General features: G+C 32.0%; 3 protein-coding genes across 8 annotated transcripts; all 3 read right to left on the bottom strand.

The window, feature by feature from the left end:
* Positions 1–706: 706 nt before the first annotated feature.
* LOC114415914 (putative pentatricopeptide repeat-containing protein At1g31840) lies at positions 707–11257 on the bottom strand. Its single transcript, XM_028380780.1, has 5 exons — positions 11243–11257; positions 10946–10950; positions 10817–10860; positions 3067–3547; positions 707–1267 (listed from the first exon to the last, which is right to left on the bottom strand). Exons 1-5 carry the CDS (start codon positions 11255–11257, stop codon positions 787–789), a joined length of 1026 nt encoding a protein of 341 aa, XP_028236581.1. The 3' UTR covers positions 707–786.
* On the bottom strand, positions 9099–18605 carry LOC114416582 (DNA-directed RNA polymerases II, IV and V subunit 11-like). Of its 6 annotated transcripts, none has more exons than XM_028381498.1 (10): positions 18517–18605; positions 18271–18418; positions 16711–17037; positions 15148–15209; positions 14966–15064; positions 14773–14862; positions 11808–14687; positions 11243–11321; positions 10720–10860; positions 9099–9392 (listed from the first exon to the last, which is right to left on the bottom strand). In XM_028381498.1, the coding sequence occupies exons 5-7, from the start codon at positions 15016–15018 to the stop codon at positions 14552–14554; spliced, it is 279 nt and encodes a 92-aa protein (XP_028237299.1). In that variant the 5' UTR covers positions 15019–15064; positions 15148–15209; positions 16711–17037; positions 18271–18418; positions 18517–18605; the 3' UTR covers positions 9099–9392; positions 10720–10860; positions 11243–11321; positions 11808–14551. The 6 variants fall into 6 exon arrangements, with proteins under 6 accessions (XP_028237299.1, XP_028237303.1, XP_028237301.1 ...); XM_028381502.1 differs by having other exon boundaries at positions 11808–12020; positions 14609–14687; positions 14966–15209; XM_028381500.1 differs by having other exon boundaries at positions 11808–12088; positions 14609–14687; positions 14966–15209.
* Positions 18425–19010, bottom strand: LOC114416581 (ankyrin repeat and SOCS box protein 3-like). The gene has a single exon (XM_028381496.1). It carries the CDS (start codon positions 18974–18976, stop codon positions 18482–18484), a length of 495 nt encoding a protein of 164 aa, XP_028237297.1. The 5' UTR covers positions 18977–19010; the 3' UTR covers positions 18425–18481.
* Between the last annotated feature and the right edge of the window lie 284 nt (positions 19011–19294).

Raw genomic sequence — 19294 nt, forward strand, 5'->3', positions numbered from 1 at the left:
GGATGTGTGGCTTCGAGATGAAGGACGAAGGGAGCAGCCTTCGCAGGAGGGAGACATCGCGGGAGGCACCCCTCGCGAGTGGGTTGAAGAAGGTGGTGCCAATTCATTAAGGGCAATAGGGTAATTTCAAACAAAATGGGGGGGGGGGGGGGGTACAAGATATACTTGTAGGAGTGTAAGATTCAATTCCCCATCAATGGACTAAATTCATATACCCATCTCTCTAGTTATGTTATAAATATTTTAAGAGAAATACGAGCGACATTCTTTTTGACATTGTCTTTCTGATACTCTATATTTGTTAAAATTTATTAAAAATCACCAATTTTGACGGTCTCACATCTCAAAAAAAGTATTAGAAATAGAGTGTGAACAAAAAAAATGTTACTAGCACTCATTTTAATCATTGCCCTATTTAGTTGAATCAATTGGTCAAAGATTCAATTTTTTTGAATTTATATTGAAACCCTGTTATTAACCATACCACCAACCAAATGAGTTACAATCCAAACACCTATAAAGGATGAACATTAAGGTTCCAAATGTTGGATTAGCCCCCTCTCCAATCCTCCCCCACTGCTCTATAGTTTTTAGGGCCAATATAGTTGTGCAAGAATTCCATGCACGTTAATGTTCCTTCGTTGCCTCAACTTTCCCATTCAACTGGCATCTCCTGCACATCTCCTCAGATACTATTTTTGCATCTTTCAATTTTCCCTTTGCACACAGCACCTTCACAAAAGTGAAGAAAATGTCTTGGTTGATTACAAATTAAGTTCTTGTCCATTATGTCATAACTGTCTTTGGTGTCATTTCTTCATCCCCATCTTCACAATATCCCGCAAGTAAGCAATTATACATAGTGGCATCTAGGTTATGCCTATTCTGAAGCATATCCGGAATGAGCTCTTCAACTTGTTGCATCCTACCATTCACTTTACAAAGACCACATATCACTGTGCAATAAAATAAGAAGTTGGGCGAGCATCCCATCTTAGGCATCTGCTTCAAAAGAAGAACTCTTTTATCAAGCTTCCCCTCATCCACAAGAACTCTAAACACTGCATTAAAGCTTGACATACTTGGCTTAAAACCCCTCACCACCATTTCCCTCAGAAGCAACACTGCTTCACTTGGTTTTCTAATCTTGCAATACTCATTGACAACGACAACCCGATACGCTTTCACATCTGGCCTCATCCCGCGACTAACCATTTCCCTCAAATGCTCAACAGTCTCATCAGACTTCCCTATTCGAACAAGTGGCCTCATAATAATTAAGAATGGGGGGTTGAATTAATTATTAATATGTCTTGACTAATTAAAAATTTATCATTCTTAATGTTACTAGATTCAATTAGGCTTTACTACTAAGTTATGAGAAAGTAAAGAACAAAAACAATAACTTAGACAAAAGTAAAGCGGAAATATAAAGTACACAGCGGAAAGATAAAGAGTGTAGGGAAGAAGAAGACAAACACAATATTTATACCGGTTCGGCAATAACCCGTGCCTACGTCCAGTCCCCAAGCAACCACCGGTTCTTGAGATTTCCAATAACCTTGTAAAATCCTTTACAAGCAAAGATCCACAAGGGATGTACCCTCCCTTGTTCTCTTTGAACAACCAAGTGGATGTACCCTCCACTTGAACCGATCCACAAGAGATGTATCCTCTCTTGTTCTCAGTATTACAACCCAAGTAGATGTACCCTCTACTTGTACCACAAAGTATGTACCCTCCAATGTGTTAAGATAAAGAATTCTTAGGCGGTTAGTCCCTTGAATCTTTGTAAGGGGAAACAAAAGATATCTCAGGCGGTTATTCCTTTGAAATCTTTTGTTTAAAGGGAAGAGGAAGAATCAAAAGAATTCTCAAGCGGTTAGTCCTTTGAATCTTTTGGCAAGAGGAAGAAGGAATGAAGAAGAAGAATAACATAAGTTTTTGGCCAATGAACTTTTCTTGAATAAAGAAAGTTTTGAACAAAAACTCTTAGAAGAATGCTTTTGAATGAATGAAAGAAATCTGAAAGTTGTCCCTTAAAATGAAAGGAATCTCTCTTTGAAATTCGTGCCATTGTCACATATTTATAATCATTTGATGGCTCTTGAAAAAACAAGTTAAAAGTTGTGACTCTTGGAAATTTCTTCAAAACTAGTCACTTTTTAAAAGTTGTGACTCTTTTGAAAACTAGTCACTTTAAAAATTGTGACTCTTTTGAAAACTAGTCACTTAAAGGTTGTGACTTTTGAAAAAAAAAAATCTTCAGAACCAAGTCACTTTAAGAATTGTGACTTTTGATAATTTATTTTTCAAAATAAGTCATTGGTAATCAATTACCATCATAGTGTAATCGATTACACATCAACAGATGTGACTTTTCATGTTTAAATTTGAAAATCAAAACGTTTAGAAATACTAGTAATCGATTACAAGTATTATGTAATCGATTACACAAGTTTGAAATGATTTGAAAAAGTTTTATCACAAGTTGTGACTCTTGAAATTTGAAATCTAACATTTTAAAACATTGGTAATCGATTACATGATTATGGTAATCGATTACAGCTTTGTAAATCAGTTTGAAAAGAATGTTGGCTACTGGTAATCGATTACTGCCTTCTGGTAATTGATTACCAGAGAGTAAAACTCTTGTTAAAAGATTTTTCTTTGAAAAATTCTCTTGAACAAAATTATGCTATTCAATATTTTGAAAAACTCTTTTAATACTTATCTTAATTGAGTCTTCTCTTGAATCTTCACTTTAATCTTGAATCTTGATTGAACGACTCTTTGATTCTTGAAACTTGCTTTGATTAAACGACTCTTTGATTCTTGAAACTTGTTTAACTCTTGATTCTTGACTTGGGTCTTTGGCATCATCAAAATAAACTTGGAAAACATTGCTTCCACATTCCCCATAATGCAAAACCCCTTCGACAAGCTAGTGTTGTTGGCAACGTCTTCTTTCAAACCATTCAACCGCATCCTACTCATCATCTTCCTGGCCTCGTCCGCTTCACCGCTCAAACGAAGATCTTCAATCAAAGCATTGTAGGTCACAACATTCGGGGAACACCTTCCATCATCTCCTTCAAGCACTCAAACGCATCTCGGAAATCACCTCTCTTAGAATATCGTTCAATCAAAGTGGTAAAACTCACCACACCCGGCTTGCAACTCTTACTCTCAACCAGTCTATCAAAAACCCTTGTGGCACCCTCCATATCACCTTTCTTACAAAACTCGTGGACCAACGTGTTGTAAGTAACCATGTTGGGTTCACAGGGAATTTCCTCGAACACCTTGCATGCATTCTCGACCATGCCCACTTTGCATAACCCACAAATCATGGTAGTATAAGTGTAAACATCAGGTTTCAATATTGCTTTTGTGAGAACCTGATCGTAGATGGCCTTGGCAATGTTGACACAGTTGGCCCTCACGAGGACTCCCAATATGGCATTGCAGGAATACACACAGTGTCCTTTGTGAAGGTATTGGCTTTGTGGAACAATGAATGGCGCCCCTGACGTTGCCGCAGTGGCTGAGAGCGTTGATGAACATGCTGACTAGGTTGTCAGAGAGTCAGTTGAAGTGGCGGAGAGGGAGTGGGAGAGCAGGAGGTCGGTGATGGCAGCGCAGCATAAGGGTGTGTGGGAGTAATGGTTCTGGTTGGAGGCCTAGTTGAAGAAGTGAAGGGCATGGTGCGGAATGTTTTGGTTCTTGATAACGTTGATAACTAAGTTTGGGGTGTGGTGAGATGAGAATTGTTTGGGGGGTGAGTAATCTGGGCTTTGGGGATTCAAGCTGTGAAGGATTGAGGTGATGCAGGATACGAGGGAAAGGTTTGAAATTGGAGGTGTAGATGAAGAAACAAAAAATGGTCCAACATTAAATAAACCATACAGGCCACACGATTAAATATTAAATAAAAAATAATGAAAGGGAAAGAAAAGAAAATACTAGCAAGGCGCAAACACTACCTTCCAATGCTCCAACATACCAAAAGTAATCATCGGTTAACCTCAAAAGTTCCAATGCAGTAGAATACCAGCAAGTCTTTTGTCATATCTTAGACTTAACAATTTTTTATAAATGAAGAAATTAAAGATTAAAAGAAGAAAATAACAAGGAAAGTGAAGGATAAGGAAGTAAAACAATGAATTCCGTATAGAAACAGAAGTAAAACAATGTAAAACCAAAAAATGGACCACTTTAAAATAAGCATCAACCTTCTTTGTCCTACAAACATGTAACATGGCATTAGGTTTAATTCCATTAAGCATCTCACTCCAAATAAATGTTTAGATCTTAGAGAGAGCTTAGAACATACATAAGATATTTCCAAGATAGAAAGTAAGTTTTATGTATCGAGTTCAAAATTGAAAAAGGATTTGCATGAAAACACCCTAGATACAAGGGACCAAACATGTGTGTCTGAATAAGACAAATGAAGGTTGTGAATGAGGCTCCAAAAAAGAGACACCAGTTAAAAAATTTTATATCATTCAAACAAGTTACAAAAGATGTGGGAATGCACAAAAACAAGAAAGATATCTTACTCTAAAAACTATAGGCAAAATTGCAAATTTGGTCCCCCAGTTTGTCTCCAATTTTGGATTTGGTCTCCCAGAAAATTAATTCACAAATTTTGTCCTCCTATTTTTTAAAATCATGTAATGTTGGTTCCCAAGGTCACAATTGGGCGTTGACCATTTGCAAGTGACTTTGATTGTCATGTGTCACGTTCTTATTGGATGATGACTCTCACGTGTCATGTTCTGATTGGTCAATGAAAACAACAATGCATTTCATCTTTCATGGAGTTGACATCCAATCAAAACATGACATGTGACAGTCATCATCCAATAAGAACGTGACACGTGGCAATCAATGTCACTTGCTAATGGTCAACGTCCAATTGTGGCCTGGGGGCCCAACATTGCATGATTTTAAAAAATAGGAGGATAAAATTTGTGAATTAATTTACTGGGGGACCAAATCTGAAATTGGAGACAAACTAGGGGACCAAAAATGCAATTTTACCAAAACTATATGCATAATAATTGTATATGTATTAAATGGAGAAGTTGCACATTATATATTGACATACAAAATGCGTATATGCGAACAAATATTACTATCAATGCCTGTGGTATGCAATTGCCTCTCGATATATCTAAATGTACAAGAGTATAAATAACTTCATTTTATAAACCAAATTCTTACCAAATCTTGTTTTTCCTGAATCATAAAAAAATCCTGGTGGAAGCACCGATGATGATTGAGGTTTAGAAACTAGTTGTGAAGCTTCTGGCGATTTGAATTGTGAGTCCAAAGAATGTTTTGGTTTAGCCTTGGAAAAACTGGAATCAGCAACAGGCTTTGTATTGTTATGATGACTTAATCTAGCTGCATTCACTTTCAGATTACTTATTGCCGGCCCAAAATAATCATAGCTATTAAGGTAAGCTCCTTCTGGAGTATGGTTGGGGTAAGGGAGGTTGTGAAATACAAAGGGAAACAAACCTTAACAAGACTCCAAGAATTATAAAAATAACAGCATCTAAATATCTAAATATGAGCTAAAAAAAATTGACTAAAAAAAAATACCATTGAGAGATGTTTAAATATTTAAACACATATACATAGTTACTAATCCCCGGATACCAGCACACATAGCAGCCAACTCAAAGAACACTACAAAAAGATATCAGGAACAGGTTGACTGCTGTTTGAAATAATTATAATACAAATTAAATAATTAATATTCGAAAACAACAAAAGACAAAATGAAAGGAATTTATGATAAATAATAAGACAATTTACCCACAATCTAGGATCAATATCAAAATAGTAATGGAGTTAAAAAAATGAAAGATTATGTAGAAAAAGAACATAACACTTTAGATAAATATTGGTGGAACATATACTGGGAAGTTTGTAGAAATAATGGAATGAAGATCAAAACAGAAGTAACTTTTCAAGAAAAAAAAAAATCCCATAACAGAGGTAAAATCAGAGGTAACTTTTTGTGTGAATGATCCAGGAAGAAAAGTTTCAAATCTTATCAAGTTTCTAAAGCATCACAATTATACCCAAAAAATCCCAAGAGAACTGCTCTGGTATATGAATCCAATAGAAACTTAGGGTTGCTCTGCTCCACTACTCCAATATAGCATGCTATTGACTACTATGCACATATACATAACCAGAACAAGATTGTAAACATAATCACCTCACGATGCTTACGAGAAACTTGGTGTGCATCCCATTAAGACTCAAACTTTAGAACAGCATCACAAACCCGACAAACAGGTTGATCAAATTCATTATACCTGTATGTATATGGACATAAAGGCAGAAACAGTCAAAATAATAATATATACAATTTTATCCAAATAAGAAGGGAATAATTTTATGTTAAACACAAATAAATCATCTTGATAAAGTTTAATTTTATGATGAGTCGGGAAAAGGCATGTCTTAACACTTATATAAGTAGCTATAATCTGATGTAAAACATAATAGTAGTAAATGTGGATATTTGTACACATTGTTGCGAATTCAAATATAGATGCCATGTACATTACCGGAAAATTAAACAAGTTAATAAAAGGGCATAACTCAATTCAAAAGCAGAAGGCTGAAAAGATTGGTAGAATCCAGTATTTATGACATTCTATTTATGTTCAACCAATAAAAGGAACTCCCAGTATTTATGACAAGAAAGAAATTTTACCAACCAATAAAAGGAACTAACAGCTTCAGTATTTAGGATTTAAGTAGAGCTCCTTTAAATTGTGGTATAATATAATGTAACAAAAGAGGCACATCGTATATGAATTAGAACTAATTAATCAATAAACACATTTCCCTATCACGGACAAGCTATTGGGAATAAATTTGTATGCTCACGATCCAAGTCATCATGTAATCAATTCTAATTTTAATAATAAAATATTATTTTATTTTCATTGTCATATTTCACTATTTGATTAAATGATTCATTTGATAATGTCTTTAATTAAAATTAAAGACTTGTTATTATAATAGAGATTATGATAATGAGAAACAAGTTTGTTCTAATTTTAATTTAAACCGTTCATGATCATAGGATTATTGTAAATAGGATATCAATAATCCAGATAGATTAATATATATGTAATAGTATTTATTGGATAAATATTAATAGATCTCATTTATTAATTTGCATATATAGATGAGTCACATGTTGATGTGATCATTGAACTGACTCAATTGAAATTTTTTAATGGTTAAAATTTACCATAAATTGTCAATAGAAAATTCTCAAGAAGAGGTATAATAGCTTTCTTTCACATGAGATTGTCAAAGTAATTAACAGGATATTCATTGTATTTTCATTCCGGACACCTAATGCTTTAGAGCACTTGTTGAATGGATATTGGATATGATTAAATACCTATAGAATTAATGATTAATCAAGAAGGAATCCATCAACTCTTGATAATAAGTTTGAGCTCTATGAATAAAATTATATCCTGGCCAGGAAAATTAAATGAAAGAAGAAATGAGTTTCTTAAGTCATTATGAGTTAACTCAAAAGGGTTTGACAATAATATCATACTCTAGAGTTAACCCAGAGCTGTAAAGATGGAAGAAATTATTACACTACTCTTCTAATGGTTCTTGAAAGTAAAATGTTACTTCATGCTATCCGGACGTTAAGGAGTTTTGTTAGACGTCTACCTTGATTAGTATATTAATTTGATTAATATATTATCGACTTAGTATTGAACCTACGGAGTCACACACAAACGAGTGTTCTAATCTCTGTTAAAGAAATTATTTTAATATTTGATGATTAATTAAATTAGAGAATTTAATATGATCAAATGATTAATTGATTTCAAAAAGGTGGAATATTATTATATTTTTGCTAGCACTAAAAATATAAATAATATGAAAGATTTGGTGAAAGAAAAGAAACAAACATGTATAATTTTGTATTTAGAATTTAGGTTGAAAAGGCGGCTAGATACAAGTTTGACTTGGTCAATTATTATTTTAATTTTAATTGCTAAATGGTTAGCCATAAAAGGTAACAAGAAACAATATAGCTTAAAAAGGGATACTATCAATAATGATTTTGATTTGATCAGAAATTTGGTATCCTTAGGGTGCTATAAATAGAGCCTTAGGCTGCACGTTAAAACAATCTCAATATCACTTCTCTATTCTTATTTTTCTACTTGTCAAAGTTGTTAACGAATAGAGGTTAGTCTTGGTGTGGATACACGTAGAGTCTTTACACCATTGAAGAATTTTTATGTTTCAAGAGCTCATCAACTGGTACATTTTTTAATATGTCATCTGTTTATGAAATAATTTAAATACAAAATAGATCCTTTTATTTTGCAATGTGTGTTTTTTGAACACCTTTTTTCCTACACAAGCAGCACTTTTACAATCAGCCTCAGGCTCGGTCCAAGGATAAAGTAGTTCAAATTCTTATCTTAGACTCATAAAAAAAATATTATTAATATATGTATATCAACCTACTTGTATTTTTGTTTTATCATTGTATAACAAAATTTGGAAATTGAGGAAGTCAAAGTTTGTAAGAATTACCAAAAGTGAGTACCGATAAAATCATGTTTGGGAAATTTATTCAGAAATACAATAATAATGCTTTTGACTTCAACAACGTCTTAATTATTTGTGACCTAGAATTTGAATTACCAAGAACATGAAAAGTTTAGATTTATAACCTTTTGTTCACATATGAATTGATACTAATCAATTTTTTCTGATGATTCACTATTATAAGCGCATTCTAAATTCTGAAGATTATGAACACTTGTCTTGGCGGCTTGACTTGATTCCGGCAGTAATTGAATAGTATACTATATATATATATATATATATATATATATATATATATATATATATATATATATATAAAATACATTTTAGTCCAGAGAACCTGCATGATTAATTTTCAATCCTGAGTTTTTCTTTGTAGACATTCTAGTTAAATCATGGATCATATTATCAAGCTAGTGTGTGTTAATATTACATTATTCTTCATCCCAAACATTAAGATCCACAAATTTGAAGTAAATGAATTTTTTTATTAAGTATAAAAATGTGTCGAGTCGAATTAAATTTTATCCAACCTATACCTATATCATATCTCCACGAGGCCTAACCATTTCAGGGAGGCACAATAAAAGGAACAAAATCTTTAGAAAGGTGTGAAAGATATAACTCATACTAAGCTTATAGCAACCAACCAATCAGAAATTTACCCTTAAGATCATGAACTTGATTGTATAGTTTGCTATTTTCTTCAAGAACTTTGTGATATCCAGAAGTTGCATGAGCTAAGCTATGAACATGCTTGCCTATAAATAAGAATAGGAAATCAAATAAGATGCAGCACCCCATCCACCAATGGTATTACAAAATGGACACTACTAGAAAAAACACTTTTAACATCGGTTATTTTGGACATTCAACATCGGTTTCGAACCAATGTTAAAAGTATGAACGTTAACATCGGTTATAAAAATCGGTTAAAATACACTATATGACATCGGTTTTTAAGAAAATCGATGTTGTGGTGCACTTACAATATTGATTTTTCCGATAAACCGATGTTGAATTGTATATTCTGAAATACTTTCTACATCGGTTCTGTAAAACCCAATGTTGAAAGTTATATACAACATCAGTTTTTGAAAAAACTGATATTGAATTGTATATTCTGAAATACTTTCTACATCGGTTCTGTAAAAAACCGATGTTGAAAATTATATATAACATCGGTTTTTGAAAAAACCAATATTGAATGTGCTTACGACATCGGTTCTTACCGAACCAATGTTATTTTTTTGCAAAATTTTCAAATATTTTATTTATTTTTACAATGAACCAACCATAACCATCTTACAAAAAATATATTAATGTTATTCTAATATAAAATGTTATATCCAACTAAATAAATCAAATATAAGGAGTTTTATATGTACACTATTAATTCTTAATTTACTATCACTTACTGTTACTAGATGTGTGAAGTGTGAAGGTGTAGGATGTAGAAATAAATGCACATGTAAGATAATAAATGACTTAGTTCAGGAACATTTAATCAATCAATGCACATGAAATTTAATTAAAGTGAATCATCATAGTAAGATAATAAACGATGACCTACTATCACTGCAATCATTTTCAGAAGAGTTCAAGAAAAAAGGATGCGAGAAAGATATTGGACTTGGATAACATATCAAGAATATGAAAGAAAATGGGAATAGCTCCTAGAAAACAGTAATTAAAAAAATGTAGGATTTCAAAATTAGTAGAGATTTTTCTTAACAAAAAAAAAACTAGACGTACAAAGATGTCACATTATATCCTAGAAACACATGCCAATGACTAATAATAATATTGCGATAAAGTAATTAAACTAATGGAAAAACCATTATACAATAATAATTTGAATAACCATCAATTTGGTCCCTAAACTATTACTTTTTCGTAAATAGTGCCAAAAGTATTGGAAATTATATGAATAGTTCCTAAGTATTAGAAATTTTAAGATAACAAAGTAATTCTATAAATACTAGTCTCTTAAGTATTGCAAATTCCTTCAAATTACACAATTTTAAACTGTCCACAAAAATTATTCATCTTCATGTTTATAGATTTGTTGCCATAATTAATTGGTACCTCGATAAAGGGATGGACGTGATTATGCTTCCTAAGAGAGTAATAGAAGCAATAGCATCTTGTAGCAACTCAATATTTTTCTTGGGGTCAGTATTACCTGACAAAACACCATCAGCTATGGAAGCCTGTACTATGTGAGCCCTACAATGAAACAAAACTACATCTAAATTAAAGAAAATTAAAGAGGAGGGATTTCAGTACAAGTGTCTCTCTATAATATCATTACCATGACTGTACAAACAGAAAGACAAGGAACATTCATTTTCAGTGTATAAATCACATTGAAAATGAAGAATAAGAAATAAATATTGAAGAATAGAAAAAATAATTGCTCATTCAATACTTTCAAGACAACCTTTCACGAGAAACATGCATAATAATTTACATTACTATGGCAAATGATTACAGCACACTGCATTTGTACTCTGCAATTGCTTCTTTGAAATTGAATTATGATATGGAACGATGACATCTAATGCAAACTAATAACTACTCTACCGGGAAACATAAACAAACGATATACCTTCCGGATGCTCATTTTGCTACCTCAGTGATGAAATAAGCACATGTTGGTCTCAAGTTGAAATTTGGACTCGCATTGTCTGATGCAGGTAGGCAATAACAAAATATGGTTAGAATTTAGTTTGCATGGGGAACAAAAATTAATAAAATGATAGATTTAAGCATGTCAAAAGCAAAATAAGCTTTTCTAAAAATCTTGTGTGCAACCAATATTAACATATTGCTTCCCTATAAAGCATAAACACCTCCAACTATGGTACAAACTACACAATCCTCCATTGTGGTACCCAAACTATGAAAAAAGCTAGCAATCATTGACGTACTACAAGGAAGACCATTGTGTATAATACAAGCAGGCAAATGTTCAGCAAAAATTTATTTCATGTTTTCTCTCTAGACAACCTGAAGAACATCCATGAATATTTTGGTTTTAGCAAAATGAAACAATTCATATTTTGATAACAATGGTCCCAGAGAACATAAAATTCCAAAGACAGGCAATAACCCCTAGATTAGAAAGTGGTTAATACGAATCAAATTACACAAAAGGATAAGTTCAAGCTTACCTCCTAAATGATCTGAACATAAAACAACAATTCTAGAACCATGTGCAGTCAAAGATCTTATCATGGAACCTGTCTTGCCCGTATGGTTGCAAGTTATCACTCTTACCAAGAAACCATCAACATCAACATGCTTCCTTTGGTGCTCTATGGCCCTTGGCTATTTTCTATGTTCCATATTGGTGAAATTTATGAACTGTGCGACCAAGAATATCACTACAAGTGGAGGTTGGTTAGCGGGGAACAATATTAACATAAACCATCTGAACCTGTTCTACTTGTTCCTGTCAATATATATTGAACTTCATCATGTAATGTCTTGAGTTACAGCTATAGTTTCCAAGAAATTCATCTGAAAAGCTTGGAAAGTTATATTATCATTTCACACTTTTACATTTCTATAAAAATTATCCTTTCTATATAACATTAGCATTTCAAGAGTCCATTAACAATTTGATTCTGAAAAGCAAGACTTGGTTGAGTTTACAAACAGGCTTTACTGGAAGTACAGAAAATACAATCAAGACAAATAAGCGCCCAAAATCAATTTAAGGAAAGAAAAGATTCAAGCACGGGGAAAGGAAGGATTATGGTGCCCCTACTCATCATAAAAAACAGCTGTAGAACAATTATGTCTTAGGTTAAAGTGAAAATAAAGGAAATTTATCAATAATAATAGAAAGAGTATAAGTATAAAATGTCATCCATATGCAACATCAGCCATGAAAAAATTGGAAACAATTTATTTTATAGAAGTAAGCTAACCACACCCCTAAACATGTAGAAACCATTTACCTAATCCACTGTTACTCAATTGGAAGTAACATTAATCAACATAAATTAGTTGTCTGAAAATGTCAAAATATTACTCAGATTTGAAAATTTTTACATAGTATGTTCATTCTTTATAATTTTAAACCTAAAAGAAAACATTTTTCTTATTTTATTTTAATTATTAAAACTATCCACTTTCCTTTCTTTGGAAATTAAACATTCACGCTTTATCATTCCTGCCATCATGAAGGTTACTACTTACTGCTACCACCACTCTACGTACTATTCTGAAAATCCCCAAAACTAAAAGTATAACTTTTTTTAAAAAAATTCTAAAGGAAAACCATGTACCTCGTTGAAAATGTAAACAAACCTGGAAACACAAGTTGCTTCACTATTATATCAATTAAATAAAAATATAAGCTAAAAAGAATAAACCTGACATCTTTGCAATCAAATTCGTGGTATCACTTCTCCATCATGTGCTCAAATTATATGCATAATCTCCAAGATATCAAGAACCGTACTAAGTTATTTTTTTTATTATCAATGAAACCATATGATCTGAAGAGAATGGAGACAATTTGTAATTGTATATCAATATTTGATTGAAGATATATAAATGCACATGACAATGAGATTTAGTTTATTTTTCTTGTATGAAAATGCACATGTGGTAGTCTTTGGTTTCTATTTATAAGAAGCAGGGGAAAGTTCAGAGAAGAACCTAAATTTGAATTCAAAGCATCCACCATCTCATAATCAAACAACATAATTAGGAGGCAAAAGAACCCTTTAATCAGGTTGCTACAGAACCACATATATATGAAAATTCTAGGCTAAAAATGCTCATTTTCACATTCCTAAATGGCTCATTAAAAAATTTAAAAGTTGTTATATATGATCAAACAAAATGAGTTTAGTTAGAACAACACACGACTCTGTGGAACATGAAAATGCATATGTCTGTAGTTTTTTTTACCAAAACACAAAATAAAAAAAAGATTTATTATCTAATAACAAAAATTGCTACCAAGGCACATGAAATTTTTCTAACTAGTCTGCCACTTAAATATGGTGCTAGTACTATTTAAGCTCGAAAATATAATGTTTAAGGCTCCCACTGTTACTTAGGACTAGAGTAAGCTTTTCTCTTTATCAGCTTAAGTCACACCTCATGCATTTAAGCCAAAACAACAGTTGTGCCATAGATATGATTCTTTTTTAAATTATGATTATAATTACTATAATTGTATAATAAATATAAATTTGTGTGTGTGTGTGTGTTTGTGACTTCTTCATTTTTCTCTCTTCTCTTGTTTTCCTCATCCATTTGAGCTCATGTGACAAACATTTATTAATTAGTTTCATTTTTTAATTTTATATATCATTCTTTTTTTCTAATTTCATGTCCATAGACTTCTAAATTTTCTAAACCTGAGACTTGGGATCCAGTTTTTCACATTATTTGACTTTCTTTAATTCTCTTTCCTTCTTTCAACATGGACTGGTTAAGGCGGTAAATGCTCATAGCTGAAAAATGCAGCATCCATAATGGACCAAATATTAAACATCTGCATTAAGTATTTTAGAATTCTTATGATTCTTCAGGTTTTACTTGTATGCATTGAAATATGAATTGCATACCAATTGGACTGTAATAAGAACAGGTAAAAGGTTTTTTTTTACTTTCTAGTATAAATCAGAAATTCAAAATTCTTATGATTCTTCAAGTTTCATATGTATGACTTTTAAAATTTGTGGTGTCTCCGTGTTCATACCCAATGTCATATCTGTGCTTCCTAAGTTTAAAACCAAAACCAACACCAATTCAATTTATTTGCATGAGAGATCTATCTAATCCTAAGACAAAGATGCAATCCACATTTATTCCAAATAAAAGTAGGATTTGGGTCTTATTCTTTAACCCTAACTAACTATATGCTCGAAATAGCTTAGAACAAAAACCTGAACTATTCCATGAAATTGAAAGAAGGCAGCAATAGTAGTAATAAGGAAAAGACGCTAACCCTGACAATAATTTTGTATTGAAGAGGATGAGGAAGCTTGTATCCGACAAACAAGACATTGGGGTCTCTGTGAAGCTGCCTGAAGAACATCAAAAACAAAGAAAAGTTAAGGTTTTGCGGTGACACTGGGAAGTGAGAGCAAGGAGGAAGGAGAACGGGAGTACATGCGTAGGATGTTGTCGATGGTGTGCTCCTCTCTCTCAATGGTGAAGGACGCCGCATTGATGATCTTCGTGTCCCTCTCATAAGAAACCCTGTTTTTTTTTTCGAAATTGAAAGGAAAAAAGAGAATGAGAAAGTGAAAAAAATGGAACAAAGAGAAGAGAAGAATTGAAGATTGAGAGAATAGATAGTTACTTTTTGGTGCCTTCAGGGACGACGAAACGCTCGTAACGATCTAGGGCATTCATCGCTTCACTTCTGCTTCCTCCCTCTTACTACTCACTACTAACTACTCTGTCTCTCCAAATGAAATGGAAATGTTAATGCACGCACCTATTATATGTCTCCAAATGAAATGGAAATGTTACTGCACGCACCTATTATCATGTCTTCAGTCAAAACTCGTCGGGCCCAAAATTAACTATCCTCTTAATATTAACTATATATCAGCAAATAATGTTTTTATAGTTATTTCAAAATCATATTTTAATATATATTTCATTAGAAAAAAGAAAAAAAAAACTAAAATCATAATTTAACATACTATTCCAGTTTTCAGAAGAAGAAAAATGTTTTAAGAAAATAAAAAGAAAAATCGTATTTAGATATATGATTTCTTTATTATGAAATTGTATACCAAAGTATAACTTATCTATTGTTGTAATTTTAAAAAAATACCGTTTATGATCATTTTAAAAAAATTATTTATTTCCCTAATTAATCCAAAGTCTGAACAACATCATCGCATGGTTAGAATGATTTAGCCTCATTAGGGATTTACCAAAGTATAACTTATCCTTTTTTTTCATTTTCATATAATAAATAAAATATAAGATATAAAAGGAGGCTACACCTAGAGGGGTTAGTTAACATATGTTTTTGAAAATGTTTTTATGGAAAATTTATTTATTTTTTCATTGAAATAAATTATTTAAATAAATAAAATATTATAACTAAGTTACAAATTTGATATTTTTCTATAAAATAAAAAATTTAGTAAATAATCTTAATAATTATTTATGCATATTAAAATTAAAATCAAAACAAATTTATATGAATAAAAAATATAATTTTTTAAAATAATAAATTATATATATTTAATCTACAGTTAATTATATCCATAAGTAAAAGTAGTTATAGGTATAAGTTTGTAGAGATTTTAAAATATAATGATGATTTAATATTTATTTATTGAATGATGACAAATATCTCATAAAATATACTTTTGAAATATTTATTGGACATTTTGATAATAAATAATATATACATTGTATGTATAAATGTTTTTGTATGATAAATTTTTTTATTTTTATAATAATTAAATAAAATATATTAATAATAAATTTTAATTGTTTGACGATATAATTGTTTTTACCAATATTCTATAAAAATTCTATAAAAATTAAACTCTACTATTAAAAACAATTTTTTTTATTTTCAAATGAAATAATATGCAATAATTAATATAAATGTGCATTATATTTAAATGATAATCATGAAATAAAAAAAATTAAAATTACAGAAATTATTTTAATAATTTAGTTTAATTTTAAATGCTTACCTTTTGAATTTGTTATTGTTTATTAACTATTATATTTTTTTAATTAAAATATAATTAATAATTCAATATATGATTTTTTTAAAATATATAAATAATTAAAAAAAATTATATTAACATTAATTATTTTAAAATCGATATTGTAAGTGCTTAGACGATATCGATTTTCAAATAACTAATGTTAAAATCACACTAAATCGATCTGTTAACATTGGTTATTTGAAAACTGATGTTGTAAGTACTTAACGACATTGGTTTTCAGATAACCGATGTTAATAGAACGATGTTAAAACTTATTTTTTTAGTAGTGGAATGCTAAGTAGAATGGAATGAAACAATATAGCAAAGAACTTAAATAAATTAATCATAAGCAAAATATTACCTAGATTGGAGAACTCCTCATGAAATTTCATTTGCAGGAACTTCATACCAGCTTTGGTGGTGTGAATTGTATGCTTTAGTTTCTATAAAAACACAAGAGGTAATATTTTACTAAGAAATTATCAAGGATCATGAAGAAGCAAATACCTGGGATCCGAAGAGGGATACAAAAGCCAAACTCATCCATGAATGTAGGCTATAGAAATTTGCCACAATCCCATCCTTTCCCTGGAATTTTGTCCAAATCCAAAAGATCCCAGAAGCTAAAGCGACCCCCTTGAAGCCACAAATGCACCAATTTCTTTAACCCCTTCATCCAGGTAACCATCTTGCACCAAAATTGTTACAAAAAACAAATTAATCAATCAATGGACACTAAGATCAAGTACACCTTTTACTATAATATATCCCATTTCTGTACACTAAGCTAAGCCACCTTCTTTTTAGTAGAAAAATAGAACAAAATTAAATTAAGCTAAGGTATCTAGAAAATTACCAACTAATATAAAGATATTTATTCAAAAAATAAATAAATAAAAAGTTCCTTGAAACAAAAATATATTTCCACCAAAGTTCATATAAATAATTTCAATCATAGTTATAAATCCGGTATAATGACACAAATTCAACAACCCCAATACTGCTATTGCATAACAACAATTAGCCGTTATATTAAAGATTATAGATAAAAGATAAATATTTTATAACATATACTATACACACACAATGAGGTTAAGTATTTAACTTAAACAAATCCATTTCTACTTGCAAAAGTGATTTAGTCTTTTCATCAAGCATATAATCTGACCAATGTAACCCCAATCGTATTTCCTATTAAAATTTCGACAGAGCAAAAATAATATCAGAAATTCCTTTGATTCACTTCATCAAGAGGAAAACTTTAAATCTATATGCACCCTCAATTTTTGGCTAGAGTAAAGACAAATTAATTATTGAGTCCACTCAGAGGGACCACATTCATTACCCATATGGAATTTCCAGCTTGCAACATTGCAGAATTAAAACCACCAACATGAGCATTCATGTCTAGCACATTTCTTAGCATGTTATAAGGTGGTGGAGGGCCCTCATTCAATGATACAGTACAGTGAAATCCCTATATTAAGAGTAATCTATAGGTTGAAACGTCAGTACCACCATTGCACAACAAAAAAATATCTAAATCCCTCTATCATAAAGTTACAAACTTACGATACTAAGCACTAAAAATAAATCATTATTTATAGGTTTTTAACATTAAAAATGTATATAAAAAATTCAAATTAAATATATAAGAATATTTATATCAAAGTTTTAACGATATACAACAATGTCTATATATAGATAACAAAGCACTATACAAAATTCTAATACTTACCTGCTCTAGTGTAATGCCATTTTCAAAAGCACTATACAAGCTTTCTTTTGTAATAGCCCCAACAATAAGATTTGGAAGTTGATACTCTACCTTGTGTACACCACATGTATTGATACTAACACACTTTTCTATAACTATATATAGATAAGAAAATACTGAAGCAAATTAAGAAATTGAACTTACTTGATAAGAACATGTTTCTGAGATGGTATATAACCAATGGCTTTAATCTGAGAATCTCACCAGCAATTCCAGCCCATCCATCAACCATTATGTATGTCATAAATAAGGTAGCCTTCATTGGAATGGAAACTCCAATCTTTCTAGGAATCTTATATCCAATAATAAAATTCACAAAGACCAATCAAGTGGAAAGTAAAAAAGAGTTTTTTAACTAGAGAGAAAAAATAAGATTGGGTTGAGAGGCACCATGAGCGATCAAGTAGAGGGCAACTTGCAAATGGTCTACCTCAGCATCACAATGCAACAGAGTGTAGCCAGCATCATCAACGGTTTCAACCTCGGCACTGTGTTCAAGCAACACCTTCACGCTCTTTATTCGACCCTTGAACGTTGCCCAATGCAATGAGGTCCACCTGTTCTGGTCCCTCCCGTTCACACTAACCCCTTCCCCCAAACATTTCTTCATGTCATGAACATTGTCAACTCTCACCGCACGCAACAGCGTGTCGCCCCAACCCAGCAAATCGACCAAGCACGTGCGCGCGTGAGATTGTTCGTGCTCACTCTCTGCTACAACAGAAAATGCCATTCTCCCCTCCCTATCCCTCGCGCACTTCATGTTGGAGCATTCCAACAAACACTCAGCGGCCTTCACGTGCCCCTTCCATGCCGTGTAGTGGAGTGGGGTCCACCCCTTCGAATCCATGCGATTAGGGTTTCCTCCATTGCGATGCAGAACTGGATAACCCTCGTGTGCCCCTCCCTCGCCGCCACGTGGATCGTTTTCCTCCCCTCGGAGTCTACCACATCCACCTCTAGCTCGTCATCATAGCGCGCCAACAGAAACTCCATCGCGTCGATTCGGACCATCGTCGTGGCCTCGTGCAGAAACAATCCATCGATTTTGCAATCGAAGGCTTCCAGAAGCTTCATCGTGTGGAGGTTCCCAACCCTAATTGTGAGCGGCATGATAGATTCCGCTGTTGCGATTGCGGTCACATCCATGCCGGTGTTGAGTAAGTCC

The sequence above is a fragment of the Glycine soja genome, chromosome 6 (assembly GCF_004193775.1).
Source record: "Glycine soja cultivar W05 chromosome 6, ASM419377v2, whole genome shotgun sequence".
Lineage (NCBI taxonomy): Eukaryota > Viridiplantae > Streptophyta > Magnoliopsida > Fabales > Fabaceae > Glycine > Glycine soja.

Bases quoted from the DNA above. Each gene is read 5' to 3' on its own strand.
- LOC114415914 (XM_028380780.1), bottom strand. The intron at 3,548-10,816 runs GTAATACTGACC...CAACGCTCTCAG, and splicing joins AGCTGATGGTGTTTTGTCAG to CCACTGCGGCAACGTCAGGG. The intron at 1,268-3,066 runs GTTGTGACCTAC...AATTATTATGAG, and splicing joins ATGGAAGGTGTTCCCCGAAT to GCCACTTGTTCGAATAGGGA.
- LOC114416582 (XM_028381497.1), bottom strand. From the start codon at position 15,018: ATGAATGCCCTAGATCGTTACGAGCGTTTCGTCGTCCCTGAAGGCACC. The intron at 14,863-14,965 runs GTAACTATCTAT...AAAAAAAAACAG, and splicing joins GTCCCTGAAGGCACCAAAAA to GGTTTCTTATGAGAGGGACA. The intron at 14,688-14,772 runs GTACTCCCGTTC...GATGTTCTTCAG, and splicing joins ATCGACAACATCCTACGCAT to GCAGCTTCACAGAGACCCCA.
- LOC114416581 (XM_028381496.1), bottom strand. From the start codon at position 18,976: ATGGATTCGAAGGGGTGGACCCCACTCCACTACACGGCATGGAAGGGG.